Source organism: Ruditapes philippinarum, unplaced genomic scaffold, assembly GCF_026571515.1.
Source record: "Ruditapes philippinarum isolate M1 unplaced genomic scaffold, ASM2657151v2 ctg10704_1_1_1_1, whole genome shotgun sequence".
In the NCBI taxonomy this organism is placed as follows: domain Eukaryota; kingdom Metazoa; phylum Mollusca; class Bivalvia; order Venerida; family Veneridae; genus Ruditapes; species Ruditapes philippinarum.
In genome coordinates this window covers 16,008-31,020 of record NW_026853103.1, presented here as the reverse complement: position 1 = coordinate 31,020, position 15,013 = coordinate 16,008, and the positions used below count along the sequence as shown (strand labels likewise).

At 30.7% G+C, this 15,013-nt stretch overlaps 1 protein-coding gene across 1 annotated transcript; it reads right to left on the bottom strand.

Annotated features, from left to right (window-relative positions):
* Positions 1-554: 554 nt before the first annotated feature.
* On the bottom strand, positions 555-11,849 carry LOC132734069 (uncharacterized; the record flags this gene model as incomplete). The annotated part of the gene is made up of 6 exons (XM_060720783.1): positions 11,631-11,849; positions 8,525-8,758; positions 6,970-7,186; positions 6,631-6,695; positions 4,324-4,582; positions 555-659 (listed from the first exon to the last, which is right to left on the bottom strand). Coding segments are annotated over exons 1-6 (1,020 nt in total), but the record flags the coding sequence as incomplete, so codon positions are not given.
* Between the last annotated feature and the right edge of the window lie 3,164 nt (positions 11,850-15,013).

Here is a 15,013-nt window from a genome sequence, read left to right as displayed (position 1 = left end):
ATTACACCTTATTTTTATTCAATTTATTGTACATAGGTACATGGACACAAACTTTTCTTTGGCCTAATGCGTAATAATACTGATGGTTTTTTTTCGTACACGTTTAAGATTTTGTTCCATTGATGTAAGCTAACACTGAATATCATCATTTCAAGGTTTTTTGAACATCAGCTTTTTCCTGAAGTCATCCACGTTTGAAAGTATACATATAGTTCTGCTGCACTACTACTTTATCGGTCGCATTAACTACTTGTTTTCTATTGAGCTTAAACAGAATTCAATTAGGTGTTGTTCGTTCTTTTCAATATTGGGCAGACCGTTACTATAGAAAGGAAATTTTTTTTTGAAAAAAATTCCTTCCAAAAAGCAAAACTATGAAATGAAACAAACAGGCAAAGCTATGAAATGACAGAAGCAAAGGGCAGCGTTTTAATTTATTTAACCCTAGTGCAATGCCTGCTGATTCATTTCATATCTTATCAACTGATACCAAAACATAAAAAACAGACAAATATATTTTGTGGCTTTCTTTTTTTAAAAAAATGTTTACTTACAGAACGTCGTTTCAAATTTCTTAATGCCGCCTCGGTAAGTGCATCGTCCAAGGCCTTGTTTGTATAAATTGATGTATCTTCTGATAGAAACAAGGCATTCCATGTCTGAAAGAAAGGTAATCTTCACTACTTAACTAGAATAACTTCTAACGGCGATAAATACCCCCAGTGTTAAAAGTGCAAAAACAATAATTCAATGTAACTTATTTGTTGTCTGGAAACCTATATGAAAGTATTAAATAAAATTTTTTTGAACAAACAAGCCATTTCCATGTCTTCAATATATAAGATTCTGCAAACTTAAATTAAGCATTCAAGATAAATAAATTGGAGATCATGACAAAATTTCAAAACCGTTACAGTTAAAGTCAACAAACCAAATACTTTTCTTATCGTCAAAATATCGTTAAAATGTTTTTAAAAAGCAAATTCAATCGTCGTTTCCTTCTTTATTTCACTATTCAGTAACTTTTCTAGTTATGTTGCGGATAATGAAATGTTTAAAAGGAGACAAAAACAAATTGATATCGGGTGCCTCGTCTATTTACATCCTCCTATTTCAGGTTTTAATTCCAACAAAATTACAAAAAAGGATAATTGTTAAATAAGACTAAATATAATTAAGGTTCATGCGTGAGTGTCTATATTCGTAACAAACGATACTAAAAAAAGGTACAGTAAGATTATCAGTTCCTTCACTACAATCTTTTCCTTATGACGATGTAAACGTATCTGCATATTGAGTTTTGATCCAGACAGGAAATTTTTTAAATGAAAATATTTTTTTTAATGTCGCCGGATTATATTTAATATAATTCCAGTCATTTCGAAGAAAGTTTTATGTTTTGCCTGGACCAGAAGAAAATTGTATCACAAAAATGATAACAAATTAAATTTGAACAAGATAGATTTGGTTTCTGTAATTGTTTGATCTTTACTCCCCATATTCTTAGACACATACATAAACAGTAGTCATTCCAGCAATTTATGAAACCATATAACTATTTTATGATGTTCAATTTTAATAATTGGCTATGATTATTTGATTTGGCAGGAGGTAAATCTGAAAGTTAAAAACAAATCTTTTCCTGACAATTTGATTTATTAAGAAAAATGTACATATATTTTAAACTTTTCTTTAAATTTAAAATGTTTTTCTAAAAATACCTTCGTTTTTGGATAAGCACAGTTTGTAGCATCACAATGCGAACGAACGCAGTGACTTTCAACTTTGGAAGCCGTTGAAAAGGTAAACCTTTCGCGATTTAATAGGTTATAAGTTTTGTTTTCAATAATTTTAGGCGCACTGTACTAATATCGTCAGCTTTCTTTAGTGTAAAAATGCTGTTAAAATGTTTTGTAGCTTTCGAGAACATTCAAACCCTAATTTCGAAGCAGGAAGTGAACAGAGACAAACGTACACATTCTTGCTAGATATGGCAACCGACCACACTTTGTTCGTCAAACGTGTACTAGCTATCTTTTTTATGCTATATCTAAATGGTTGTTCTTTTCAGATTTATAAAGTATAGATGGTGGATGATGTGTTGTGCCAAATTTATAAAGAGCGGATGCCGGTTACCGATTAGAGTATTTTTTAAATAACTTTTACATGTATGTTCATGTGAATGGTAGGAAAAATGGTTAAGCGTGTAACTGCTAATTCTAACACTAACGGAGATTTCTCTTATATACACAAATAAGTTCTGAACCGTGATATTTTTCACAATAATGCATCCGCCGCTCTTATTTCCTCCCTCTGTATTTTCAAATCAACACATTGAAGGCGCCATTTTGTTTTAAAATCTGATAAATAAAAAACAAATTGTTGTTAGATTTTGTTGTAAAAACTATCTAGAATGATAGAAAATGGTCTAACTAAGAAAATAAAACGAACCACAGTATCTTCAATCATTAACTCTTTACAGACGTTTAAGTGTTGTTTACGTGACGTCACACTGTAGCGCCAAACAGTGCATGTAAAACTGTCAAAACAAGATCGCTACTTCAATGTCGAAAAGTAATAAAATTATGCTTTTATTTACCCATAAATAGTCTATATTTCTGAAATAAAATAAACATGAACAATTATTGTTTTCAAAATTCGAGATTCTCAAAATGCTTTTACCAACGGTATTTTTTTCAACCAACTGGAACAGTCTTTAAAAAACGCTTCTGTGGGAACCTCTCAAGCGAAAACAAATTAAACCCCCAAACATATTGACCAAATAATAGTCCAACTTTTTTTATATTTTTTCTTGACGTGTTAGAATGGAAATAGATATTAGTACATAGTATATTCTAACACCGCTCGTGATTTTGTCACTATACATAAAGAAGGTATTGATATTGATATAGTCCGTTCTTACAATGTTTTGTTTCATAAAATTCAAAAAAAAATCTTACATACACTCCCGCCACAAGTTCGATCCATATCAATTCATAAAAATCATATGACAAATCGGCGTCAATTAGTAAGCAGCGTTATGGCATCATCCTAATAATACAACTCAGTCATAAAGGCGCTAAAATGACGTCAGTTTTAATTGTTGAAAATTTGAGAAAATAACTTTTATTTCTTATTATTTCTTTTGTTTAATAATTTCTGTATCTTAATAACAGTAGGGTGCGAAATCGAATAGCGTTATACGATTTTGTCTTGTTAGAATAAAAAAATGTCGGCCTTCGTGGTCAATTCCTACGCATCAAAACTCCAAACCGGTGTTACACCGCTCAGGCCGATATTATTTGTTAAAAAATTCACACTTTTTCGTTGAAGTGTTTTGTAAATATCGGCCTTCGTGATAATATTCCTACGCATTTGAACTCAAACCGTGCATTATTCTACAGCAATGCATTAAAATCCAACAACTCATGTGCAAAAATCGAATCAATTGACAGAGAGATTCCGGACAGAACGACTGAAGTAACTGATAAACGAGTCAGGTAAGTTCAATATATCGCCTATGATTTATCGGTAGAGGATAGAAAAACATGTAAAAAAAACAACTTTGGATGCGTCTTATATAGAAAGCCATGTCCCTTAGATTGACTTATGTCCCGAATTGTTAAACGGCAATATATATTTTCAGTCATTTTTGTTTTGAGCCATGCAAAAGTTACAATTAACATTATCCTGTACTTCATTATTTAGCTTCTCATGTCCAGTTGCACAACATTAAATGTCTTGGCGAAAAGCACCAGTAAAGGATGGTATATATAGCCACCCTCATGTCTGCAACGTCAGACTCGAAACACAGACTATAAGCATTTCCAAAAGTTTTTTACTCCATAACTTAGGAGTTAAATTAACGTGTAAATAAGCATTTAATTGACAATTTCAATGACATGTTCCATACAAAATGAAAAACTATAAATCATTGTTTACAATATGTCATATACCGATAATAAGCTTACGAGGCGAATGGTACGCTTATGATGATTGAAATTTAAAACATATTTCTCATAAAAACGTTATAAGATTCCCCTTTTACCGACACCCAAAAGTGAAGGTCACTGTGTTCGTTCGCATTTGGGGTCACGTGAAATTTTTGTTCATCCCCTTGTTTTCTTCGTAAGCCTTTACTGTTTTTAATTTATAAACTCTAAAGTAGAATATATTGACTTCAAATAATTTTTAACAATCAGGGCAGAAAAGATTATACAACATCAAAATTACATAAATATTAAATAATTATTATGAAAGGTATTCAATATACGATATTTCAGGACTGAGCATCTAATATGTAATGTTAAGGTATATACTTACACCAATTTCTTCTTTTAATGAAAAGTTTTGTGTGTTCATCCAGTTGATTATTTTGCAACTTGTATCCTTCACCAAAGCAAAGCAACCATCGTGTGTTCCATCTGATGATGCATTCATCAACGAGTTAAACGTCGAAATGCATAAAAGGAAGATTTCCCAACAACAACAAACAATCTTTTTTGTATATCCGTGTGTAGATTCTACGACAAGGTATGAAGCAAAAACGCCTGCAAGCAATGTAGCATAATCCTTTTCCTTTCTGGAAAACAATGTATAAAATCTAGTAAGGTTGATTTAATTGATAATTAAAAAGTCTTAAGATTACGTATTTTAATTATACATGTCTTATCATCATTAGAACCGTAATGCTTTGAAAATTAAAAAGCAATGTACAAAAATAACAGCAAATAATGAAATCGATGTCCTTGACACAAATAAAGTCATGAATTGGAAAGAATATATATAATGGTACAACAATTATTTGTGTAAGCATTAACAAACAGTCAAACTTCCATGAAATCAATATCAAAGTTAAAGTTATTTCACCCTCACTTGAAATGATAATGAACTTACACTGTCCTTTTATACCGTGTATATCCAGTAACACAGGAATGTGCAAATAACGCAGGAATTGTGCAAAAGCAACGCAGAATTGTGCAATTCAGTGACTAAAACGAGCACCGAGATAAGTAAAAAGACCAATATTGTTATTGTTCACCAAATTTGAAGAAATGAATTAGCGCATACGGTTGCTGAGACTTTATGCTCTAAACCTCATCAAAAATATTTCATTAAAAATGATTATTTTTCAAGATCATTCATGAAAATGACGCCATGACTAGCGCATTGATGACGATTTTTTGTTTCGTTGATATCTTTAAATACAATAACGTACATATTACATTATGTTTTTTTTCCTGAGATATTTTTCAATCTACTCGTGTCATATTACACTTAATTACAATGTAAGCAGATAAAACGTAATTGAGACCCTTTTTACGAGGGAACCCCGAATTTATGATTGAAGCACTGACGCAAAGGCGGTTATCTCATTAAAAGTAGCTAAATCTTATTTACCAGCTTTCTTCTATTGTTATACGACACGTATTGTTTGACAAATGTCTTACGTTTACAGAATACGAAAACAATAATGTGTTAACTTTATATACTTTTTTGACGAAACACAAAAGACACCCTCAAAACGGTTATCAGGTTGTCTTTCTCACGAATGATCTAAAAAGATAAACATATTCATGAAAAAAACTTGTAATGCTGGTTAAAGTATAATGTCGTAGTGGCCATATGCACTTATTCATTACATAAAATTTAAAATTTCATTTAGAATAAAAAATTTTGGTTCGTTTACTCGCAGTGTTATTAGCTTTGGCATTAGCGCTGCACAAATTCGGCGTTACTTTTACGTTATTTGCATATACATGCGTTACTGGATATGCACGATGTTTATTTAGTTCAAATTTAAAGTAATATAATTAACATCGTACATTCAAGAAAAGTTGGTATTTTAACAAGATGGGATATTTCTTATTTCTTTAGTTAAATCATCAATAACCATGAAAGATTTAAAGTTATCAACCAGATAAAAAAGAAGAAAAAACTGATCGCTATAGAAGCGAAGACGAGTTTATGTGCTTTTTAAATTTGAATTCATTCAAGGTATATCCCAAAAATGTAACAATAACAAAAAAAGTTGTGAATCACATTGCATGAGTATATCATAAAAATAATTTATTTGAGGACACAGGAAAAATTGAAGTTGCAATTCAGATTTAATTTTTTTTACTCTAGACTATATAAAAAGGATTATATTCAGTCGCATTCGAATGAACATAAACGCACTTTAGACAAGTTTTAAAATGCCATTTACATGAATATTTCTGTGTTTGCGTCTGTGTTGAAGGGCTTGCATTTTATCATAATTAAAAGAGGAGTATCAGACAACCAAATGAAGAGTTTTCTTCTCTCAAATAATACAACAGTTATTGTATGCAAATTTCGGTGAAAATCAAAGTACATATGCATTGCTTAATATCTGGTATTTAACTCGACCAAAGACCGATAAGTTCACCTCATCTTGTTATCATACAATAACTATATAATACAATATATACATTAAGGTAAGACAGTATTTGTTTACATCATAGTTTCATTGTTTTATGAATTTAAAAAAACCTGTTTTGATTAAGCCATGATTAAGCTGGAATTATCATTATATTTTTTTTCAAAAACGATTTGATGGATCATCAATAGGATGTAAATGAGATAAAGCTTAATATTATATGTACTTACATCGGCTGCTTGTATGGGACTGACTTCATTGATTTCAGAATATCTTCTACACATTCTCCGACAATCTGAATATTGTTGCAGTGAGCAAAAAAAAAACATGTATTCTTAATAGCTTAATGCATGTTTACGCATTTTATTGACAAATGAAATCGAACTATATTATACTACAATGTATCTTAAAATTAAAGTTAATGAAAATCTTAACATCCATTCATAATAGAACAAGACCACACAAAGAAGTGGCAGTAAAGTGTAAAATTTATAACGTCAAGAATCATGTTTCTCAAAATAATTATGGTTACAAAGTGTAATAAATATACATTTGTAAATGCATACAACCTTTTTCCCTTTTCCTGTTTTATCTCCTCTTTCATGTGACAATGTCTTCATACGAGTTAGGATGGAAGCTAAACATGTGTAGATAGGGTAATTCATTGTTTTTATTGCCTCCTTTAACTCGAGCAGTTGAAGTGATGCCAGAATAGTTCTTGGCAGTAAATAGTCAAATTCAAAAAGAGTATAAATCTTGCTTGATATATTTGATATCGCATTGGGTCTGCAAACACATAATATCACATAATTTTATAATTGTTATTTCATGATAGCATTTTCATTTAAACTGTTTATGTTGTTAATCATTTTTCATAATTATTTTACTGTCCCTTTCTTCATTTAAGTGTTGTTGTAATTTTCTGGTCTTAAAGGGATATTCAGGCAAAATAATGACAAAAATATTAAAATGATCTTATGCACTCAAATCAAGCTAAAATGACTTTTCTTGAAGTTTCAGCATTAATTTCTGTTTAAATTCTACATATTTAGGGTTTAAAACGTAAATATATCTAGATATGTTGAACAAAATTAGATGCCAATAGAATCATCAAATAGTTTTAAAACAAGTCAGGTGACTTGAATAAACCCTTGAAGTTACAATAACAGATATTGTGGATTTTGTATGATTGAAACAAGTCGAAGTCATTCATTTGACATATTCTTTAACGTTTCCAGAGTTCACTTTGACAAATATTGTGAAATCCTAGCGCTCTAACCTGACCCACGCGGGTCACGTTAGGAAACCGTCATTTTATTCTTTATATGGAGAAAAGTTTTGTTCTTTTGACTGTCTAAATTATTCATTTTGAGTGCATTTACAGAATAATGAATGAAAATTTCAAAACTAAGTATTCCAGGCAGTCCAGGGAAGCATGGGTGCGTGTCTGAGTGGCCATGACAAACAGACTCAATTAACCCAATCTGGAACATATTTCAGTCTTAATTTTCATTGCAAGCACCGGTTTATATTTTTTCTGTTAATCTAAAGCCTTTTTTGCAATGCTGTTGCGTTAAAAAAGCACAGTCGAGTCTTGGATTTACTTAAATGTTTTAATAATTCGAGGTTAAAGAATCAACTGATGATCAATTATGATTTCTTTACTGCGTTGGAACTAGATTTGATTTAAAAAAACAGCTGATCACTCAAGAAATAAAGAAAAAGAACATGAAGCAATGCATTCAATGAGTGTAATAACCACACACCACATACCGTTGTCTTATACTGTAAATAGGCATTGAGGACAAAAGAAACTATTTACTTACTTACAAATAAAATGTAAGGAAAGAAGTGTTTATGTTTCATTAGACAGGCAATTTATATGATGGCAAATATAACATTTTCGGATAATTTGCAGGAAAATATGATATTAAAATTGCATCTCCAAGTATTTTGAAATAAATTAGAGTTGTAAGCATTTATACAAACAGTTCATGAAAAAGCGATCATGCCCTACGGTATTTGCTCTTTTATTTATATGTTTTTTATATTAAAGTTACAAATTACTATTAATATGAAGAATATATGATAATATGTTTCATTCAATATACATGTTATACTCACTCAGAGCACGGGTCTTCATTTTTAGCGGTTGTGTTTACCATCATTTTCATCTTTCCACCGTAAACCCCCCACCATTGATCGGTCTCATAACTTAAATCCATCTTTACATTAGCATATGGATCACACAGTCCAGACAAAACATGAATGTATGGTAATAAAAAGACCCAATGATATTCTCTTTTCTCTTTTTTTACAGCTTTTGCGAAATTCAGAATGTTATCCAGAAGAGCGTCCCTTACATGAAAATAAATATTTTTTGTATTAATTAAAAGTCTCTAAAATTGACAGCTCCCTTTTCATAATGATCATTCACAGGGGCGACACATGCTACGAGTAGAAAAAACATTACCTCTTCCATTTTTTATATTTATTTTCACTAAAAGAGGAAACTTTTAAATTTAATGTCAATATAAAGATGTGGCAGATATCCCTTACATTTTTACCTAGGAAAAAAACAAATGTTTACTTCACAATATCAAATCATATCATTTTAGTTATTTTATCATAATTCTTTAATTATTATTTCAAAATTTTGTCATAAACATGTAAATAATGCGGAAGAAAGAAAACCAATTACGGCATGATAATGTACACCTCGTTAGACTCTCAAACGCCATGCACGTATGTAATGTCACATTTATAATACGTCTTTAAATACCCCTCTAAAAATGCTTATGCAGAGAATGCTCCGCTAAGTACTTAGAAACTCCCCCTTATTGGAATAATTAAGATTTACTAAATCGGGAAACATACAAAACAAAATGGATAAACAAAATTCACGACAAAAATTGAATTATTAAAACATATAGTTTAGACAGGGGGTAAGAAAGATCGCGAGAGAAAGCCAATTTTATACCAGCATTTGTAAAAACGTTTACTATCTCGATATTTATCAAATTATATAATTTGCTCTTTTATTTTGCAAAACATGAGCAAATGAGTACACAAACAGAAATATTTATAAATACATTATAATGAATAAAATTACCGAAAACTATGCCTTTACCATTTACTTGTACGTTGCTGTAAAGTGTAAAAGGCGAGATTGCCCAAAACATCTAGAAAATATCTTCATAACTAAAATACATGATACAAAAACACTTGCAACCAATATCAAACTAGACTGATTAAACACATGACGAAAGTTTTCCTCTGATCGGACAATAGTAATCAGCGGCATTTTTTTTTTTATCTCAATACAAACAATAAACAAGACCCAGCGGTCTCTGACCAACTTTTCAACACTGAAAATAAAATAGAGGTAATTAAACTGAGTGAAATTAATGAAATTATCACCAAAAACAGTAAAAACTTATTACACATGAAGTTTGATAATTACAACTTAATCAAATTAAGACATAAGATATGTAATATAAATAGGAAAATAAAAAAATAAACCATTTTATATGTACTAATTTCATACCCAGTCAATAAGAATAAAGAAACTGACATTATTATATATAAATAATACATGTAGTATATGTATGTATTATTTTATACATTAACGTGTTAGATGTACAATATTAACATTATTAACTAACATATGTATGCATAATATTAAGATTGAAAACTCAATTTATGGACCTATGTATCCATAAAGTTGATTCAGATGTACATTTATGTTGTTTTCTTTTTGCCTTGTTGCTTTTTTACTGCGTTTTGCAGTCTATTCATTTCGATTATTATTAATTTTTTTTCTCATGTCTATGTATGTTAGTCATACTGAGATATATTTAATAAACTTGAAAACTTGAAATAAGGAAATTATGTTTCATAAAGCGGCCTTTACAATTACTTGCTGCTCCTTGTTTATTTTTCAATGTCTGATGTCGAGGTAAAATAAATCACGTGTTTATATAATTTTTGTTTACGTTTGACAGATAATATCTGACTGGTTATTTTCATTTCTGCATGTTGCTACATGCATGTACAACTTGAATATGAGTGCCAGTCAGGCACAGATTTGACAGAAAACATCATTGCTCTATAGTAAGTTGTAGAAAATAACACAAATTATTCATCAAATGTGGTTTCCTTGGTGTGACAGTTAAAGGTAGTACAATCGATATGGTTTATATTAATCATGTTCTGTTTTACCATTTTCGCCCAATTGTTTAGCAATTACACACTGATATTATAAATGTTTACATTTTTCAACTTCATGTCCAACAAAGAGAAGCAGACAATCTGCGTAAAGTCAATCGAGTTTTACATTGTAAAAGCATATATTTTCTATTTGCGCATTCTGATGCTCATGTTTTGCAAAAAAAGATAAGCAAATTGTGTTAAAATATGATGCGGCATTAAGCGTTTTTCACAAAACCGTTCGTAGAATTTGACATTCTCTCATTTTTCTTGCCCTTGTTGTAACATGTTTTGTGGCGGTGTAATTTTTATAATTCTTCTTTTCATATTAAGAAGGGTTTTAAGTGAAACTTAATATAATGATTGTATTTTTTTCTTCTTTTTTTGCCGTCCACTGTGCCTTCATTTGTCATCAACCAAACAAAAATTTGCATAAGAGTAACTTGAATAAGAGTTGTAAGTTAACATTATATACAATCTTATGTTGATTGCTATTTCAGAACGCTGAATATAATTAACAAAATATCCCAGAATAAAGACACGGAGGCAAGGACATAGCCTTTCATTCAGGTTCCTAGATTTTGCTTTAATTATTCATAATTGTTTCATTACTGTTAACGAATAAAACGAAGCCGGAACAAAATGTGATGGTTATTATAAATCGCATTAAGATTGGTTCAAATGTATCATTGAAAATTAAGAGCATGGTTTGTTATAATGTATTTGTTCTGTGATAAACAAAATGGCACTAATGAGTTTACAAAATGATAACTGAATACCGTTAAAGATCCCTTTTCCCTGAGATGTCCAAAGTAAGTAATACATGTATATAAGTGTGAAAAGATAAATTTCTGATCTTGCAATACTAGTCATAGTCTAATAGCTTTGTGAAGTCGGATCGATAGAATCGTTTAAACAAATTGTATTTAAAATGCAAATAATTCATTCTAACGTGTATTTGTATCATCACCAATTCTTCCTAATTTCAAGAATCTTAAGTATATATAAACATATCCTTTACTTTTGATCCTTGTTTAGTCCATCCACAATCACTGTCTTAAATAACGATTCGTCTGACTTTCGTATATTAAGACTCTCACAGACCGATGCCATTTGTACAGTATCAACGTCTAAGTCAAGGTCGCTATAGATCATTATCATCAGCAGTAGGAAACTTAATCTCTTGTCATTTGCTTGTTTGTCATCAGTGTATTGTCTGCAAACGTTCCATACCGCATTTCTTACCTTAAACAAAATTATATATGTTCACATATCTACAAAACCATGGAACTGATGTTAAGGTAAAAGATATAAGAAATCAATCAGATACAGAATTAATGCAAAACATGATCTCTCAGCGATTTAAGCAAAGTACAAGTAGTTTAGTAATGAGATATGAAAAAACGACTCTCTTGCCATAATATACATGTAGACTGTATCGTTAAATTTTCAATTGAAAGACACATACTCGAACAAACACTACAATATATAAAAGTAATACAACTGTGATGGTATTATATCGCTCACTTTAGCTAATTCATATTTAGATTTATCAAAATAATAAACTCAGCAGCCTGATTTTATAAAAAATGATTCCATTTTTATAATCACCTGTTTAAAGAAATATGTTTGTATTTTGTCTATTGGGCGAATAACTGCACGAAAACATTGCTAAATGGTCAAAATCCTACTTGTTTAAGAATACTTAATTCTGTTTAAATATAATATCCATGAGTGTAAATGTAGTCGGAAATCGATCATAACATTATGGAAACCCAATAATGTTACTGTTTACAAACTTATAAAAAAGAGCTAGCTTTATCCCCTTAACGGGTAGATTTAATTTGAATTCAAATACTGATGAGTGATGACTGACGACTGTTGTACTACACAGATTGATTGAAAATTAGATTTTGGGGCTTTTTTTTTCCCCAGAGAGTGAATTCCGGGTTTTTGGGAATATGAAAGCTTTTTTAAACAAATTTTCCCTTTTTTTTTTTTTCCCCGATTTACTTTTTCCTAGATATTTTCTATAAAACAAAATAAATCGAAAAAGTTTCCCGATATATGTAATGACAATTGGGAACCCCTTTGAAATCCTCCCGCAATTGGGGTGGGGGAAAAATTTGAAAGCTTTTTGGGATCTCCATCTTTTTTTCCCCTCCACCCCCTTTTTTCTTTATTTAAACTTATTCTTGTTTTCCCCGTAAAATAAAGCCTAAATTTTTGCCCTTTTTCCCGAATCTTTTAATAATAAAAAATGTCTAATAAAGTTTTCCCCAATTTTTGAAATGTTAAAGTTTTAAATTTTTAATCAGGGGAATTAAAAAAAATTTAAAAATTATTACTTTAATATGCAATCTTTCATCTTTCATTTTGTTTAAAATAGAATCAAACTGCATTAAAAAAGAAACAATTTGAAAAGAATATATTTAATAAATGATTTACCTGATTCTATATTTGGAATAACGAGATGTCGATTTTCATAGTGTGTTGACTTCCCATAAACAAGTTCCTCTATGTCCCTACGTTTTTCGTGTGTTATCTTTGAAATACTTTTTCTTTCTACAAAGTACTTATAGGAAACAACATGTTTTAAAATGTCATTCTTCCGTAAATTAGTTTCAGCAGTAAACACTAAGCAGCCATTGTCTTCTTGTTTCCTGAAATATGGTAAAATTTTAGCGCAATTTCGTATGGTATAATCATAAAATATCAAATGGAAGCCTTAAAGAAAGCTCAACTAAATTCGTTTGTAGACTTGGTTTAGCCTGTTCATTGTCGGTGTGGTAAATGCAAATCAAAACCTATGATACATAGGTCTAATTTGAAGAGAACGCAACATCTAAATATAAAACAAGATAACAAAAATCGGCTGTAATCATACAAGCTTTCAATGCGAAACGTCATGCCTGCGTGTATATATGTATTTGTCTGTGTGTCTTTAACGAGAATAATTATATAGAAAAAAGGACGTTTACTTGGAAATTATCCTTTACTTATTATCACAAGGACCGTGTATTAAGTTTAAGTGAAATCTTAAGTTTTCTCCAAGATTGATATGGCAAACAAAACATTAACCGGGAACTTCTTTTGGTCACAGAGTCTATATCAAAATGATATGAATGGCCTTTTCACAGATTTGAGTAACTTGACTGTACGAGTCTATTTATCAAATTTTTTAAAGATAATCGTTTCAATGATAAACCTTGGAGCAAGAGGGCTATGATGGCTCTGAATTACTAACCGGAAATATATATTGCTAGATTTTATTCCATATGCAGAAGTAAATAATAAGATCACATTGTGTAAGTCATTCTTCCCAAACTGCATTAATATTTGAGGATTTCCGCGAGGCAAACATATAAGTTTTAACATATCTACCATTGTAATTAAAAATAACACGAGGATAAGAAGTAATCGGTAATCCTTCTGACATTTTGTAATGATAACTTTTTCTTTTATCCATTAAAATGTAAATTCCACAACCTACAATACTCAATATTGCATTTCGGTGATATGTATGTATGATTTTCAACAACAGTGTCATCAACATTTAAGCAATTCTTAGAAACACTTCAATGTCACCAATACTGATACATTCGAAGAGTTCTTTGACTTTAAGGCTACGTCTCAAAATCTGGTTCATTATTACTTCATTGAGTAATTAAAAATAACAGAAAACAGCAAAAAAGCACCAGTGTTTCTTGTAAAAGACTTTGACAAAGAAATATTTGCTTCAACATGCTTAAGCTTTACTTTTCAATTTTTAAACTATATTCAGACATTTGTCGTCAGCATCAAGTGAAAAAACTTTAGCACCTCGCTTCACGTGCATTTTTCAGGTAATTCGTTATTATATCCCTTATACTGGCTTACGGAACCTATTGCACCCTACGCGGAATAATGCATTGTTATCGCCTATACCTTACTTTCCACCCCTGTGTTTGACATTTACTTATATTCACAAGTGTTTTTACAGACACTCAAAAATTCAACCGGAATTTTAAATGTCGACATTATTTTGTGGGTAACATTCATGCAAAATTTTTTTTTTTTTTTTTAGGAAATTGAAGAATTTAAAGAGCGGGCGGCACAAAAAATATTTGACGTTCAAGAGTAAATTGGCACGGCGATTACATTGGCCTTACACATCGCCTTGTTAGGGTTATCATTTTGGGCAAGCTTGAAGAAAATCTTTAGGATTTATACAGCGGGTGAAACAACGACAGACTGACGGACGGACGGACAGAAAGACCGACCGACATGCAAGTGATACCAGTAAATCCCCCACCCACACTCAACTTTGTGTTTGGGTAAAATCAAAGATGTAATGAAACAAGTACTTACATAACGCCACTGGTGATAACGCTGGTCATTCGAAACATTTGGTAATGGTAATCA